Source organism: Hyla sarda, chromosome 5 (assembly GCF_029499605.1).
Source record: "Hyla sarda isolate aHylSar1 chromosome 5, aHylSar1.hap1, whole genome shotgun sequence".
NCBI classification, from domain to species: Eukaryota; Metazoa; Chordata; class Amphibia; order Anura; family Hylidae; genus Hyla; species Hyla sarda.
Window position 1 is genome coordinate 14,966,774 of NC_079193.1, and position 17,055 is coordinate 14,983,828.

The 17,055-nt window shown below is 37.9% G+C and overlaps 1 protein-coding gene across 3 annotated transcripts in view; it reads left to right on the plus strand.

Annotated features, from left to right (window-relative positions):
• Positions 1-17,055, plus strand: part of ETV1 (ETS variant transcription factor 1) — a 95,825-nt gene that overhangs the window by 58,069 nt on the left and 20,701 nt on the right. For all 3 annotated transcript variants that reach the window (XM_056518909.1, XM_056518911.1, XM_056518910.1), the window contains 2 exons: positions 2,363-2,551; positions 5,576-5,823. In XM_056518909.1, coding sequence (XP_056374884.1) covers positions 2,363-2,551; positions 5,576-5,823 — 437 coding nt within the window. The remainder of the gene's footprint in view (positions 1-2,362; positions 2,552-5,575; positions 5,824-17,055) is intronic.

A 17,055-nucleotide genomic window follows, 5' to 3' on the forward strand; every position in this document is an offset into this window, starting at 1 on the left:
ATTAAGATTTTTTAATAGAAGTAATTTACAAATCTGTTTAACATTCCGGAGCCAATTGATATATATAAAAAAAAGTTTTGGCCTGGAATACCCCTTTAATTTTGTAGATGAAATCATGAACTTCTCCTATTGAGTCCAGGGGAAGATCACTATGCAAACGAAGCAGATATATTCACAATCTAAAAATATGGAGACACCTTAGTAATTTACGGGTCTCTCTAGATGGCGGCTGGGTAATTTATGAGGCTGTTTTGGGGCCTCTTGGCTCTACGTTCCCTTTAGATGAAAAATAATGCTTTTCAGCAGAAGTGTTTACAGGGAGCTTTTTAACCTTTGCTTTCCCCCCCCTCCCCCCCCCCCCCCCCCCTTACTGTAATGCATTTTTGTTTAGCATAGACCAGACAGGCTTTTAAAGTGATTTACATTGCGCTGCTTGTCCAGCAGAGAATGTATTGTGACTTGTAGGTAGGCTACATGGGCGATCACATGACTCCCCTTCAGCTGCTGTGTAAATACGTCTCATGTAACAAGGACATCTGTAAAGGTTTCCTAATTTATTAATTTTTTTCCTGAAAAAAATAAAATAAAATCCCCGGAAAAAAAAGTTAAATCTATCTTCTCCTCTCCCAGAATGGATATATATATAATATATATGTGTGTGTGTGTGTGTGTATATATATATATTTAAAATCGATATATAGGTATGTGTGTGTGTGTGTGTGTGTATATATATATATATACATACATATATATATATATATATATATATATATATATATACACACGTCTGGATTTTGCATATTTATATATATATATATATATATATATATATATATGCAAAATCAAGAAGAGTTGCACTATCTTGTAATACCTTTTTTTATTGGACTATTACAAAATACTGCAACTTTTTTTGGTTTTGCATCTGCATCACTGGACTAATACGGCTATTCAAATTTACTATATATATATATATATATATATATATATATATATATATGTGTGGTTGTTTCTGTTTATATGTTATTATTATTGTTATTAATATATATATATAAAATACATTTATTTTTATTAATAATAATACATTTACATTTATTTATTTATATATAAATATATAATTTTTTTAAATAAATGTATTATTATTAATAATAATACATATATATATATATATATATATATATATATATATATATATATATATATATTACACTGAGAAAAAAAACACTATAGTAGACTCGGATTACCAAATGTAACAACATTTTATTAATGATAAAGATCAATACATAAATGACATATAATTGTTAAAAAGGCAAAGGTACCCCCAAAAAATGTGTGTGTGTGTGTGTGTGTGTGTGTGTATATATATAATACATACACACAATAATAATGATATATCATTTTATTTATGTGTGTGTGTGTATATATATATATATATATATATATATATAAAACCTTATTAATAATAATGATTATTATTATATATATATATATATATATATATGTGTATATATATGATTTTTATTATTAATAAATATACATTTGTTGTATATACAACATTTATTATATGTATATTGTTATAGAATTATTTTATACATAACATTTATTATATAATATATAACCAGGGTGGGTCCTGCTGTTGCAAAACAACAACTCCCAGCATGCCCGGACAGCCAAAGGCTGTCCGGGCATGCCTGGGAGTTGTAGTTTTGCAACACTGTTTGGAAAATACTGATTTACAAGGATATTATCAATTTGCTACAATTGGTTGGGGAATGTGTCAGCAAGTGCTCAGTTTCCATGCAGTGCCTCCACTGGTGAAAAGGAGCATTACACAGTCCTTATTGAAATCAGTGGATTGTCTGTGTAATGTATGGGACATGCTGGATCCTCCAGTGCATGAGATGTTCTTTGCCACTGTAGTTAATACAGGAGGGTCCTCTTTGATAACGATTAGAGCCCTGTTATGGCTGCCATATTGGTTGTCGTCAGTCTTTCTAGGTGTCAAAATGCAGAAATTCTAATTGCCATTCTCCATTCTGAAGCCCAAGAATGTCCGGTTCCAACCCTTGTAGGATCTGTAGTTATGACTGTGACTTTGCCTTAGACATCAGAGAACTAGCTAAAAATGTATGTATCGGTTATCACCCCTGAACCAGTGAGAAGGGGCAAATCCGCTTTTAGTCGACAACCAACACTAAAAAATAAGATGTTTTGCAACCATTCTGCCACAAGGGGCACTGTTGCACCCATCACATTCCGCTATAACGATCACTGCTGTTTCCTATTTTCATATTGCTGATATGTTTAATATAAGCAACATATATTGAAAATGTAAATATTTGTGGTTTCTACGTTTCCTTTCTAGTGCCTATGATCAGAAACCACAAGTTGGAATGAGGCCCTCTAACCCCCCAACCCCTTCAAGCACTCCAGTGTCCCCACTACATCATGCATCACCGAACACAGCACAGAACCCTAAAGCAGAACGTCTCTTTCCTACACATCTTCCGCCATCCCAGCCGATCCCAGACAGCACCTACACAATGGACCACAGGTAAGAACGTTTGGGTTCCTCCTAGGCTGTGCTAATGATGGGGGACTCCAACCAGAAAATCGTTCCAGCTACTTTGTCGAAGGATAGGGTTAAACTTGGTGACATGCCTTTGGGATGTATAATGGTAGCAATGAAGGTGTGTAGGTTGTAGAATTTTCTGGGGGGCAGACTTAAAGGGGTGTTCCAGTTGGAAACAGTTATCACCTACCCACTGGACAGGTGACATACCCACCTTTTATGATGCACTCGAATTTGCAGCAAATGGCGTAAGTGAGGTGATTGCGGTTGTTGGCTGCTGCACCCCAGTAATGGTGACTGATAGAGAATACCGAAAGGCGAATAAGGTGAAAAAAACGGTTAGCAGAGGCGCTGCACAACTGTCATGAAGAGAAGACTCGAGCAGCACAGTACAATAAAGCTTTTATTGGTATAATGGGGACGACGCGTTTCGGCATACACTAATGCCTTCCTCAGGTCCACTTAAAGTTTCCAGGGTTTGATTGGGCTCAGTTCTGGGTTGCTGGTTGTGGAAGTCCTGTGTGTATCTGTGCTGCCGTAGGGTTGTCCCACAATTATCAGTCTGACCCGCCTCAATCTGGAGAACAGAAGTCTGAGTCTCTCATTAGAATGGAGAGGTGGGACACGCGTGCACATCGCCACTCCATACATTTTCTGTGAGAGCTTTGGGACATAGGCGAGTACAGCATTTGGCTATCTCAACAGCTTCCATAGCGAACGAATAGTGTCGCCATTAAAAGGGTACTCCGACTCACGGTTTTCGAGATCCCATGCACTTCCTGCTGCTTAATTCTGAAATGAGACTCAAGCCCTGGTTCTCGAGATCACGTTGGGCCCCAACAGTCTGACCCCCCCCCCTCCTCCTCACAGTCAAATAGTTAGCCTCTATTTTGTGGATGGATCTTTAAATGGGTACTCCAGTACTTCAAAACTCATCCTCTATTGATAAGCATCTCTGGATTCTCCACGATCTCCAGAACAGGGTCTCCCTGCGAGTTGGCATGCGCTCCATACACTGTCCACGGGAGTGCCGGAGATACACGAGTACTGCACTCGTGTATCTCCGGTGCTCGCGAGCTACCATACAAAAGACATGAAACACATGTGGACACGTTGCTCCATGCACAAGGATAGACGGGGCCCCATTCTGGAGATCGCAGGGGGTCTCACTGGTTGGGTCCCCCGCGATCAGATACTTATGCCCTATCCTGTACTGGAGTACCCCTTTAATAGAGTATTTTCCTCTGTTGGATCTATATTAGGAAGGGGGGAGAGTTGCTGCTTTATCTGAGTTTCGAACACCAAGAACCCAGGGATGTAAGTTGAGCCATCTGTGTATTTGGCCGGGCTCTCATTGGTGTCTCCGTATCCCTATATTCTTACACTACATGGAAATTCCACCTCTCTTTTGTATACATGGTTTGCATGGCAAATGTTTCTAGCACAAGGGAAAATGCTACTACTCCGTTCACTAATGGTGTAGAATCACCTTGTCTCGGATGTTCAGCCCATGTTCTTCTTGCTCCGAGGCCCCGGCGCTGACATCTCTCCGCTCTCTTGATTTGTTGCAGCCTGTTATCCCCGTCCATAAATTATTTTCCCTTCTGCTCGTGACCTTCAATGGAGAACGCTGAGGAATCACTTTGATTTTCTCACATTGCACCTTTAAAATACAATCACACAATTAACCTTTGGCTGCGGAGCCTCTATAGTTTCATCCCTTCCTTTTCGCAAAACGGATTTAGTTTTATACCGTCTAATAAAAAAATTGGCTTCAGAATTTAAGGAGTGTCTCCGGAGCTGGCAGCGGCCGAAGACGAAAATATGTGTTAACTGCTTAAGGGTGCGTTCACACGTACAGGATCCTGCGCAGATTTGATGCACAGGATTTGTAACTGCCGATTAGAAGCGGTGCTCAGTCATTTAGTTTACATTGAAATCTGCAGCAGAAAATCCTGCGCATCAAATCTGCGTACGTGTGAACGTACCCTTAATGTGTTTTTAGGATCATTTCGGAGGCACATTTTTCTTTTTCTTTTTTTTTTCTTCTTATATTATTTGTTTCATATTTAAATAAATAAATAAATAACTATAGTTATTTATTTAAATATTTTATAAATATATATTAAACAGGTATGTAAATTACTTTTATATAAAAATCTTAATCCTTCCAGTACTTATCAGCTTTTTTATGCTCCACAGGAAGTTCTTTTCTTTTTGAATTTCTTTCTGTCTGACCACAGTGCTCTCTGCTGACACCTCTGTCCATGTCTGGACAGTTCCTGACATGGACACAGGTGTCAGCAGAGAGCACTGTGGTCAGATATAAAATAAATGTAAAAAGAAAAGAACTTCCTTTGGAGCATACAGCAGATAAGTACTGGAAGGATTAAGATTTTTATATAGAAGTAATTTACAAATTTGTTTAACTTTCTGGCACCAGTTGATTTAAAAAAAAATTGTTTTCCACCTTAGTGCTCCTTTAATAGTCCAACATTGCAAAAAAGACTCTCTGAATATGTGTGCTGATGAGGTCCAAGACATAGAAACACGTCTATCCATAGTCCACTCATGTTTGTCTCTGATTAGACAGTACCAGGGTCTGACCGGCCCACCAGAGAACTAGAGGTTTCTCCAGTGGGCCCTAAAGGTCTGACAGAATACAACCTTCTTTGGTCTTGGTCATCCTAAGTGTGTCATTATTATTTCAAAGAGGACTTGCAAAAAGTTACCAAAATGAAGAAATTGCTGCAGCACACGTCCAATCTGTAACGGCTTTAGGCGGGGTTTAATGGGAAGCAGGCGACATGAAAAAAGTATGGTGGGCCCTCAGAATAATTTCCGCTGATGGGCCCAACGCACTGAAGTCTGACGTTGGCTTGGGCCCAGTTCATATTTAAAGCTCTGTCAGGACTGATCCATAAGTTAAACTTTTTTTTTTAAATTCCGATTTAATTCCAGTTTTACAAGTTTTAACTTTTTATATTGTTTATTTTTACAAATCAGGTTCCGTCGGCAACTCTCAGAACCTTGCAATTCGTTTCCTCCGCTTCCTACATTGCCAAGGGAAGGCCGACCTGTCTACCAACGGCAAATGTCCGAGCCAAGCATCCAGTTCCCTCCTCAAGGATTTAAACAAGAATATCACGACCCGGTGTATGAACACAGCACTATGGTGGGCAATGCCCCCAACCAGAACTTCCCTCCACCTCTTATGATTAAGCAGGAACCTAGAGATTTTGCTTATGACTCAGGTAAATATTAGTCATATTTCGTATATTCGTCTTTCTTATTTGTTGACGTTTACACTGTTGTTGAAGGAGTACTCCGCCCCTAGACATCTTTTCTCCTATTCAAAGGATAGGGAATAAGAGGTCTGATTGCGGGGGTTCTGCCGCTGGGGACCCCCCGTGTCATCGGCAGCGGCACTCCAGACATCCGCTGCATGGAGCGAACTTTGCTCGGTGCCGGATGACTGGCAATGTGAGGCGGAGGCTTGTGACATCACTGGCAATCCCCCCTCAATTCAAGTCTATGAGAGGGGGCGTGACAGCAGTCACACCCCCTCTAATAGACTTGCATTGAGGGGACGTGGCCGTGACGTCACGAGCCTCCGGCGCTGCACCCAATGCTCTAAACGAACACCGGGTGCAGCAGGGAGATCGCGGGAATCCCCCGCTATCAGACATCTTATCCCCTATCCTTTGGATGTGGGATAAGATGTCTAGGAGTGAAGTACCCCTTTAATGCTTCAGTCTACTGGAGGACACTTTGGTGGGCTGGTGTTACCCTGAATCTGTCTCTTTAAGTAGAGTTACTCAAGGAAATGGCTGCGTTCCTAATTTAATTTTTGTAACGGAAGATAGATAGGCATTACGGTATAGCTCTGCTTGAAAACAAGATGGCTGAAATGAACCTTTTTTGTTGCTTGCGGGTGAGGTAGTCCCTGACTATGGATTTGCCCCCCCCCCCTCCTAATATGAAATGTTTGTTGAAAACCGAATTGAAAGAGTTGGGTATGAAAGGACGATGACATAGTAGATGTTGGATGTCAACCTTGACCAAAAAACTCAGTTTATTGACTAAAGTTTTTAAGCCATCTGTAAGTGGTGTCCAGACACAGATCGGCCTGTAGCTGATGATACAAAGGAAGTTAAAGTAGATCTGTCAGCAGAAAGACATGAGTGTAGATAAGCACATGGCTAACGTAGGGTTAGTCATCAGAATTTTGGACATACTTTATTTGTTTCGATAGTCCTCTCCAACACCAAGATATTAGCCGTTATGTTGTTATGCAAATTAGGCTTAAAAGTCCAGGGGGTGTTACCCAGCACGGCAAGAGCCCAAGTAAGTCCAACCCCTATATTCTTTATTACCGCCCACTGGCCCGCAGGCATCTGCCTACCTTGTTTATTGAGAGCCACTAAAGAATGAAGACCTGGGCTGGACTTACCTGGGCTCTTGCCATGTTGGGGAACACCCTCTTGGCACTTGAACCTCATTTGTATATTTACAAAAAGGCTTATATCTCTGTGCTGGAAAAGACTATAGATATATATTTAAAGATAGTCCCTGAATACTGATGACTATGTACCACTTTTTTCCCACATTTTTTCACACGTATGTCCTTGGACAGGAGTGGCCTGGTCATACATTTTTTGATGACAAATTTACCCTCCATGACTGGATACATAGGGAAAAATCTACTTAGGATATTTAAAGTCTGCACTGTAAAGAGCAAAAAGAAATAAATTAATAAAAAAAAGATATATATATTTATATATATCTATATCTATATATAAAGGAATATACTGCAGCACATGAAGTAAGGTGAAAAAAATTCCAAGTGATTTATTCCATAAAAAACAGGGTGAATTCACAGCAAGCAGCGACGTTTCGACTAGTCGAAACGTCACTGCTTGCTGAGAATTCACCCTGTTTTTGGTGGGCCTTTGACCACAGCCCCAGAAACTGCCTTGTACCAAATACGCTGCTATTAGAGTGTGCTGCTCTCCTATATATGTAAAAATAAATATATAATTAAAGGGGTTATCCAGGGAAAAACTTTTTTATATATATCAACTGGCTCCAGAAAGTTAAACAGATTTGTAAATTACTTCTATTAAAAAAATCTTAATCCTTTCAGTACTTATGAGCTTCTGAAGTTAAGGTTGTTCTTTTCTGTCTGAGCTCTCTGATGACACATGTCTCGGGAACCGCCCAGTTTAGAAGAGGTTTGCTATGGGGATTTGCTTTTAAACTGGGCGGTTCCCGAGACAGGTGTCATCAGAGAGGACTTAGACAGAAAAGAACAACCTTAACTTCAGAAGCTCATAAGTACTGAAAGGATTAAGGTTTTTTTAATAGAAGTAATTTACAAATCTGTTTAACTTTCTGGAGCCAGTTGAGATATATATATTATATATTTAAAAAAAGTTTTTTTCCTGGATAACCCCTTTAATGAATAAATATATTAAATGTAAATTTAGAATGAAACCTACAAATAAATGTAAAAAAACACTGACAGAATTGCAGTCCTTCTCCTAGTGTTGTGGGTGCAGCCCAAATAAACACACACCATTGAGATCAAGAGTTACAGTAAGTGCTACTGTCTGGTTATTCGATTTGAGAATTGCGCAGTCTGGATTTACTCTTTATGCATTAAGGGAGGTCACGGGAACGCAGGCTGCATTTAAGATCCGTAATGGAAGTTCTGTAGATGCTCTTAAACCAATCACGTAGATTTTAGCCATGACTGATTGATCTCCAGGGGGGCCGCCTTTTGTGAGCGCTGTCGTACATGAATGGTCTTTGTATAGCTCAGAGCTTCATTCATAAAGTCATAAAGGAGGTTGGGAAAAAAGAAGAAGAATTCTCCGAGCGGTTTAATAATCTGGAGCTGGAAGGTTTAAAGTTCCATCAGCTGTTCTGCTGCCAGATATCTCCCAGCAATGATTAATGTTGGCGGCTGTGCCAGTGTGTTATATGACTCTGCTTTATGGATATACACAGATGTACAAAGCCGTGTTCTCCACTGCGAAAGATTACAATCAAATACTCTGTTGTGAATTCCATTCAATTTATTTTATTTATTTTTTTCTTTCTTTTTTTTTTCTTTTTTCTTTTTTTCACTTTTTTCTTTATTTTCTCATCTCTTTCTCTTTTTTTCTTAATTTTTTGTGTTTTTCTTTTTTTTCACTTTTTTTCTTCTTTTTTTTATAATTTTTTTCTTTGCTTTTTTTTCTTTCTTTTCTCTCCTTTTTATTAATTTTTTCTCTTTTTTAACTTTTTTCTTTATTTTCTCTTCTCTTTTCTCTTTTTTTCTTAATTTTTTTCTTTGTTTATCTTTTTTTCCCTTTTTTCTTCTTCTCTTTTTTTTCATAATTTTTTTCTTAGCTTTTTTTCTCTCTTTTCTCTCCTTTTTATTTTTTTCTCTTTTCTTTTTTTTCCCTTTTTTCTTTATTTTCTCTCCTCTTCTTTTCTCTTTTTTCTCTTAATTTTTTTCTTTTTTTCACTTTTCTTTTTTTTCTTCTCTTTTTTTCATTATTTTTTTCTTTGCTTTTCTTTTTTTCTTTTCTCTCCTTTTTTTCATTTTTTCTCTCTTTTTGGTTTTTATTTTTTTTTATTTTTTTTTTACTTTTGCTGTACTGTGCGGAGCCAAGATGAAACTTAAAAGGGCACTGCGGTGAAAATATATATTTTTTTCCAATCAACTTGTGCCAGAACTTTAAACAGATTTGTAAATTACTGCTATTAAAAAATCTTAATCCTTCCAGTGCTTATCAGCTGCTGCATGCTGCAGAGGATGTTCTTTCTTTAACTTTATTTTCTGTCTGACCACAGTGCTCTCTGCTGACACCTCTGTCTGTCTCAGGAACTGTCCAGAGTAGGAGCGAATCTCCAAAACAAACCTTTCCTGCTCTTGACAGTTCCTGAGACAGACAGAGGTGTGGAGCATAAAGCAGCTGATATGTGCTGGAAGGGTTAACATTTTTTTAAGTAATAATCCACGCACAGCTACCCGGCACTGACCGGCGCAAGCACTCCAAATTAGACCTTCGCCGTTTCCACTATTAGCAATTCCGTTCACACAACTATCCAATGGCGCTCACAGTGCAAAGTAGATACAGTCAAGTTCCAACAAAATCTCCGCCAAGAGAAAGAAGATTTTTTTTAAAGTAATTTACACATATGATTAATGTTCTGGCACCAGTTTATTAAAAAAAATTAAAAATAAAATTTGTTTATCACCGGAGTACCCCTTTAAGTTACAGATTTGTTGCAGAAGTTTTTGCATCTGTCCCAATGCATCTTAAACTCTTTTTTTTATATATATATCAACTGGCTCCAGAAAGTTAAACAGATTTGTAAATCTTAATCCTTCCAATAATTATCAGCTTCTGAAGTTGAGTTGTTCTTTTCTGTCTGGCAACGGTGCTCTCTGCTGACATATCTGCTTGTCTCGGGAACTGCACAGAGTAGAAGAGGTTTCCTATGGGGATTTGCTTCTACTCTGGACAGTTCCCGAGACACGTGTCATCAGAGAGAACTTAGACCGGAAAGAACAACTCAACTTCAGCAGCTCCTAAGTACTGAAAGGATTAAGATTTTTTAATATAAGTAATTTACAAATCTGTTTAACTTTCTGGAGCCAGTTGATTTTTAGATTTGAATCTCTTTTTATTTTTTTCTAAACTTATGATGGGGGCAGCCATGTTGCCTGAGCTGTTTTTTTTAAAGAGCATTTAGAGAGATGCTTTACTGCAAGCCCCATGGGCATAGACGACAGTAGATGGGAGCTGTCCTATTTTATATGAATGTGAAAGGTTTCTGGGTGTGCTCTGTGACCTTTGCAGAAGTTATTTTACAGGGAAGGGGTCAGGCTTAGCTCTGAGCTTCATCTATTGCAGTGGTCTCAAACTGTGGCTCTCCAGATGTGGCAAAACTTCAACTCTCAGCATGCCCGGACAGCCAACGGCTGTCCGGGCATGCTGGGAGGTGAAGTTTTGCAACATCTGGAGGGCCACAGTTTGTGACCATTGATCTATTGTCTTCTCTATCAACTGCTGTGACCTCTAACTGTAATGCTGTACGGATCAGTTTCCAGTTGCCTCCTCCTTATTATCACAGACAAAAGAGGAAGTCTCAGCTTAGGCCTAGTGGTCAGAATGAGAACTGCAAAATTTCTCGATTATTCTAAACTCTCTAGATGGAAAATTAGAAATGAAGTCACCAAACATTCTTTAAAAATATGCTTTAAGATAAAAACTTAATTTTAAACAATTTTTTTGATGACACATTCCATATATATATATATATATATATATATATATATATATATATATCATTTTTTTTTTTTTTTATTAAAATGTATTACAATAGGTCAGGGTGGTTTAAAGGGGTACTTCGGTGGAAAAAAATTAAATTCTAATAAACTAGTTCCAGAAAGTAAAAAAAAATTGTAAATTACCATTATTTAAAAAGATCTTAATCCTTCCAGTACTTATCAGCTGCTGTATACAACAGAGGAAGTTGTGTACTTCTTTCCAGTCTGACCACAGGGCTCTCTGCTGACACCTCTGTCCATGTCAGGAACTGTCCGGAGCAGGTGAGATGTGCTATGGGGATTTGCTTCTACTCTGGACAGTTCCTAACATGGACAGAGGTGTCAGCAGAGAGCACTGTGATCAGACTGCAAATAACTACACAACTTCCTGTGGAGCATACAGCAGCTGATAAGTACTGGAAGGATTATGATTTTTTAATAAAGTAATTTTTTAATCTGTTTAACTTTCTGGCACCAGTTGATTTAAATTTTTCTTTCCACGGGAGTAACCCTCTAAAACTTAAAGGGGTACTCTGGTGAAAAAATAAATAAATAAATAAATAAAAAATAAAAAAAATAAAATATATATATATATATATATATATATATATATATATATATATATTTTTTTTTTTTTAATCAACTGGTGCCAGGAAGTTAAATAGATTTGTAAACAACTTCTATTTAAAAATCTTAATCCTTCCAGTACTTTTGAGCTGCTGTATACTACAGAGGAAGTTCATTTATTTTCTGTCTGTCCTCGGTGCTCTATGCTGACACGTCTGTCCGTGTCAGGAACTGTCCGGAGCAGGATAGGTAGGTTTGCTATGGGGATTGTTTCTGCTCTGGACAGTTCCCGACATGGACAGAGGTGTCAGCAGAGAGCACCGCGGACAGACAGAAAAGAAATACAAAAAGAAATGAACTTCCTCTCTATTATACAGCAGCTCATAAGTGCTGGAAGGATTAAGATTTTTAAATAGAAGTCATTTACAAATATATGTTTTTCACCGGAGTACCCCTTTAAGTTTTAAAGGGGTACTCCGGTGGAAAAAAAAAATTTAAATCAACTGGTGCCAGAAAGCTCATAAGTACTGGAAGGATTAAGATTTTTAAATAGAAGTCATTTACAAATCTGTTTAACTTTCTGAAGCCAGTTGATTTAAAAAAATAGTTTTCCACCCCTTTAATAAAAAGTGTAGGCTACACTTGCCTGCCTGGTTCCCCCTGCTGACCCCTTTCTGGCAACATCTTGCTTAGCCAGTCAGTGACCTTAGTGGTGACCTGTCTGGAGCAGTGAGTGGACATTTTTGAAACAAAGGGGTGTGGTTATGCAAAGTAGTGGTCACACCCAGACCCTGGTGCTCCAGAAGGTCCTAAGGCACCAATATTATAAATGGTCGGGAGCTGGTACAGATTTGCTTTGGGGGCCAAGAGCTTCGTGTTGCACCATTGCCCAGAAACGTGGTTTTCACTTTCCAAGTCGTGGTTTAGTTTTATTAAAAATAAGGTAAACAGGATATGTTTTAGTGAGTAGGTTTTTAATTCCCCATTTAGAAAATTATAAGGGCGCTCCGTCTACATGCGGAAACCTTTTTTTCCCCTCTCCCTCCCACCTCCATTGCTGTTTTGTACATGGCGGCTGTTGATCACATCCCGGTGTAAATACTTTTTTGTATGGAAATGCTCTCCCAGAAAGAGCGCGCCTAATGTGACCTTCGCGTTACGAGGCACGGGTTTGTTTTTATTTTTGTAACTTCATGTACTCGCTTTCATTTTGCCTTAATTAGTTTCTTGGCAGTCGTCTCTACCAGCAACGCTCTTTCATCCTCAAGTACCTCGTAATAATTGTTTTTATTCAATATCTTTCAAAAGATGCAAAACATCCCCAGCAAAGTTTTAATTGTATTGTCTCTTTTTTTTCAATTTAGTTATTTATTTATTGTTTATTCTATTTTGATATGTAAACATTTATCAGTATAATAGGTTATTGTTTGGGGACTTGCTTTAAAAAAATCCTTTTATAGGATAAATCTTTTCTTTATTTTTGCATCATTATTTTATGTAATTTTAATAGATTTTTTTTAGGCTATCAATAAGACTAGAGATGAGCGAACTTACAGTAAATTCGATTCGTCACAAACTTCTCGGCTCGGCAGTTGATGACTTTTCCTGCATAAATTAGTTCAGCCTTCAGGTGTTCCCGTGGGCTGGAAAAGGTGGATACAGTCGTAGGAGACTCTTTCCTAGGACTGTATCCACCTTTTCCAGCCCACCGGAGCACCTGAAGGCTGAACTAATTTATGCAGGATAAGTCATCAACTGCCGAGCCGAGAAGTTTGTGACGAATCGAATTTACTGTAAGTTCGCTCATCTCTAAATAAGACCTCAATAGAGAAAGGTCAGGCAGCATTGCTCTACTACTTGGCTGTTCCCCCTTTGGGCACCGGCATTGCGGCAGCAGTGGTCGCCCAGCACCACACCGTTTTATGTTAGGGACCCGCTACACACAAATGGCCGTGACTTGGCTAGTGGACTTGCACCTTATGATCATAATGTACACTTATCAGCATACAATAGATACAATAGTCCAAGACAGGTAAAAGAGTCATATCAGTAAAACCACGGCAAAATAGGCATAGCCAAAAAATGGACCAAACAACAGATCCGCCCGGTAAAAGCGGACAAATAGCGACAAAGAAAATGTTACCGAAATGTAGAGACAGAATTTCAAATGATAACCAAAGTAAAGTAATACCCTTCCATGTGTGCTGTCTAGAGCCATACACCTACGACCCCCGATGTACGTTTCACCATAGCTTCATCAGGGGGCGTGTGTATGTTTACACTGTATAAAAATATGGGAATATTTTTCCAGGTGCATACTTGTAGTTGTTTTTGTGCCATAATTGGCCCAAAAAATTATCGTTTCTTCAACCATGGACTAATAAAGGCCACAAATACGCAGGAATAAAATAGTACACCCATATTGTCATTACGCAGGGTGAACATTGCTTTATAGATATCAAATATATATGATACCGAAACTACTGCATGGTCCAAACTATTTGGCCGCCAAATTGTGAGCTAAGTACCTCACTTTTTCATGTTTTTGCATTATACCTATCTAGCATTTCATGTTTTATGTGTATCTCTGTGCTAGCAGTGTGCTGCTGTATTCTCCTGTGTATATATATATATATATATATATATATAAATATATATATATATATATATATATATAAATATATATATATACATTTTTTATTCTGATAAAAAAAATTATTCTTTTGTTATTTTAAATGTTCTATTTTTTCAAAATGTTAAGTTGCTTTTTTTATTGTTTAAAAGCATTTTTTGTTAGTTTTTAATTATTTACATTTTGACACTCTTAAGTTTTTTTTTTTATAGATTGCATTTTATGACATTTTTTTTTTTTTTTTTTTACAATTTTAAATGACCGGTTAGACCTTTTTAAAAGACTACCAGGATTATTATGGGATTTAAAAAAAAAAAAAAATGTTTTTAAAGATGGCGGTTGTCTAGTATTTAAAGGGGTATTCCAGGAAAAAACTTATATATATATATATATATATATATATATATCAACTGGCTCCAGAAAGTTAAACAGATTTGTAAATGACTTCTATTAAAAAAAATCTTAATCCTTTCAGTTCTTATGAGCTTCTGAAGTTAAGGTTGTTCTTTTCTGTCTAAGTGCTCTCTGATGACACCTGTCTCGGGAAACGCCCAGTTTAGAAGCAAATCCCCATAGCAGACCTCTTCTAAACTGGGCGTTTCCCGAGACAGGTGTCAACAGAGAGGATTTAGACAGAAAAGAACAACCTCAACTTCAGAAGCTCATAAGTACTGAAAGGATTAAGATTTTTTAATAGAAGTAATTTACAAATTTGTTTAACTTTCTGGAGCCAGTTGAGATATATATATATATATATATATATATATATATATTTAAAATATAAAAACTTTTTCCTGGATACCCCCTTTAAAGCCCATTTCACTTTTCTGAAAAGATGTTGTTATTATTATTATTATTTAATAATTTTTGTAGATTTTTGTAAAATACAAATATCTACTGCTTACATACTTTATTTATTTATTATAATATTCTATTACATTTTATGCCGAGCGCGGGTCTGCTCTGCTTATGCAAAGCCCCGACATAATCTCATTATACCCCGACTGTTAAATATGTGATGAAGTCAATTGACGTTAATCTATTTTCCGCTCCCCACCCCCCCCCCCCCCCTTTCTGATAAAGAATTGGACCCGAGATAAGTCTTTTTGGAATTGCATTTCTCCTGCGTTAGTCATTGTCTTCATCACGGAGCGAGATACAATTAGTCTTCGGCGTCTTTTAATTGTTTGCTTTTGAAGTCACCCTGTTTAACCGGTGCAAATAGTTCTGTGTTTTGTATCAACATTTGGTACAGTTTGAAACTGTAAATGCTAAATTTCATTGATGTGACTGGTTATTAGATAAGGTAGAAATGGAAGCAGCCGGCAATTTAATTAGCGACTATTTTTCGGAGCGAGTCATTACTTTGATGAACCTCAGAGCAATGTTTATGGCTCCTAATTAACCATGTTAGTCATTTGATTGAATAATCACTTTAGAAATGTTTCTGCAATTTGATTAGGCCCTGACCCGCTCTCCGAGCCATAAATTAACGGTTAGACCTTTTTGAAAGACTACCAGGAGGATTGTGGGAATTTTTATTTTTTATTATTTTTTTATTTTTTTTAAAGATGGCGGTGGTCTAGTATTTAAACGCCCATTTTACTTTTCTACAAAGATATATTGTTATTATTTTAATTAATTATTTTTGTCAATTTTTGTAACGTACAAATATCTAGACCAGTGTTTCCCAACCAGGGTCCCTCCAGCTGTTTCAAAACTACAACTCCCAGCATGCCCGGACAGCCGTCGGCTGTCCGGGCATGCTGGGAGTTGTAGTTTGGAAACAGCTGGAGGGACCCTGGTTGGGAAACACTGGTCTAGGCAGAAGTGGCAGTACCAGCACATAGCAGTGTTTTTTTTTTTCTGCCTCTAGCTGTTGCAAAACTACAACTCCCAGCATGCTCTCCTGCTGTTCCAGCATGCTGGGAATTGTAGTTTTTGCAACAACTGGAGGCATCCTGGTCAAAAAACACTAATCTAGGGTATAGTTCTCTGTAAAGCGGCATTTTTCTCAAACAATGTGCCTCCAGCTTTTGCAAAACTACAATTCCCAGTATGCTGGGATAGCAGGAGAGTATGCTGGGAGTTTTAGTTTTGCAACAGCCAGAGGCACCCTGGTTGGAAAACATTGCCCTGGAAAGCAATGCCACTTCAGACCTAGACCAGTGTTTCCCAACCAGGGGCTCTCCAGCTGTTGCAAAACTACAACTCCCAGCATGTCCGGACAGACTTTGCCTGTCCGGGTATGCTGGGAGTTGTAGTTTTGCTACAGCTTGAGCTACGCTGGTTGGGAAACACAAATGTAGACAATTCTTTTAATTCTTTAGAAGAAGTTGTGTAGTACAGCTCTGCGGAATCTGTGCGCGCCATATGAAGAAAGAAATTATTATTATTATTTATTTCCAGTCTGTCCACAGTGCTCTATGCTGCCACCTCTGTCCTTGTAAGGAACTGTCCAGAGCAGGAGAAATCCCCATAGCAAACCTCTTCTGCTCTGGACAGTTCCTGACACGGACAGAGGTGTCAGCAGAGAGCACTGTGGTCAGATAGAAAAGAACTACACAACTTCCTCTGGAGCATACAGCAGCTGATAATTACTGGAAGGGTTAAGATTTTTATTTATATAGAAGTAATTTACAAATCTGTATAACTTCCTGGCACCAGTTGATTTGAATTTTTTTCCCCTCCGGAGTACCCCTTTAAAAGTGTTATCCACTTTTGACCAATCCGATACGGTTAGAAAAGTCCTTTAAAAATTAGATGATGAAAGCTGGGACTCTCAGCAATCTTTAGTAATCTTTGGGGAAAGTGTACAGTTTTACTGCACTGCCCCCAGAGGTGAAATTAAGTATTACTCGGGTTCCATTGAACTCTTTAAAGGGGTACTCCACTGGAAAACATTTTTTTTTTTTTTTTAATCAACTGGTGCCAGAAAGTTAAACAGATTTGTAAATGACT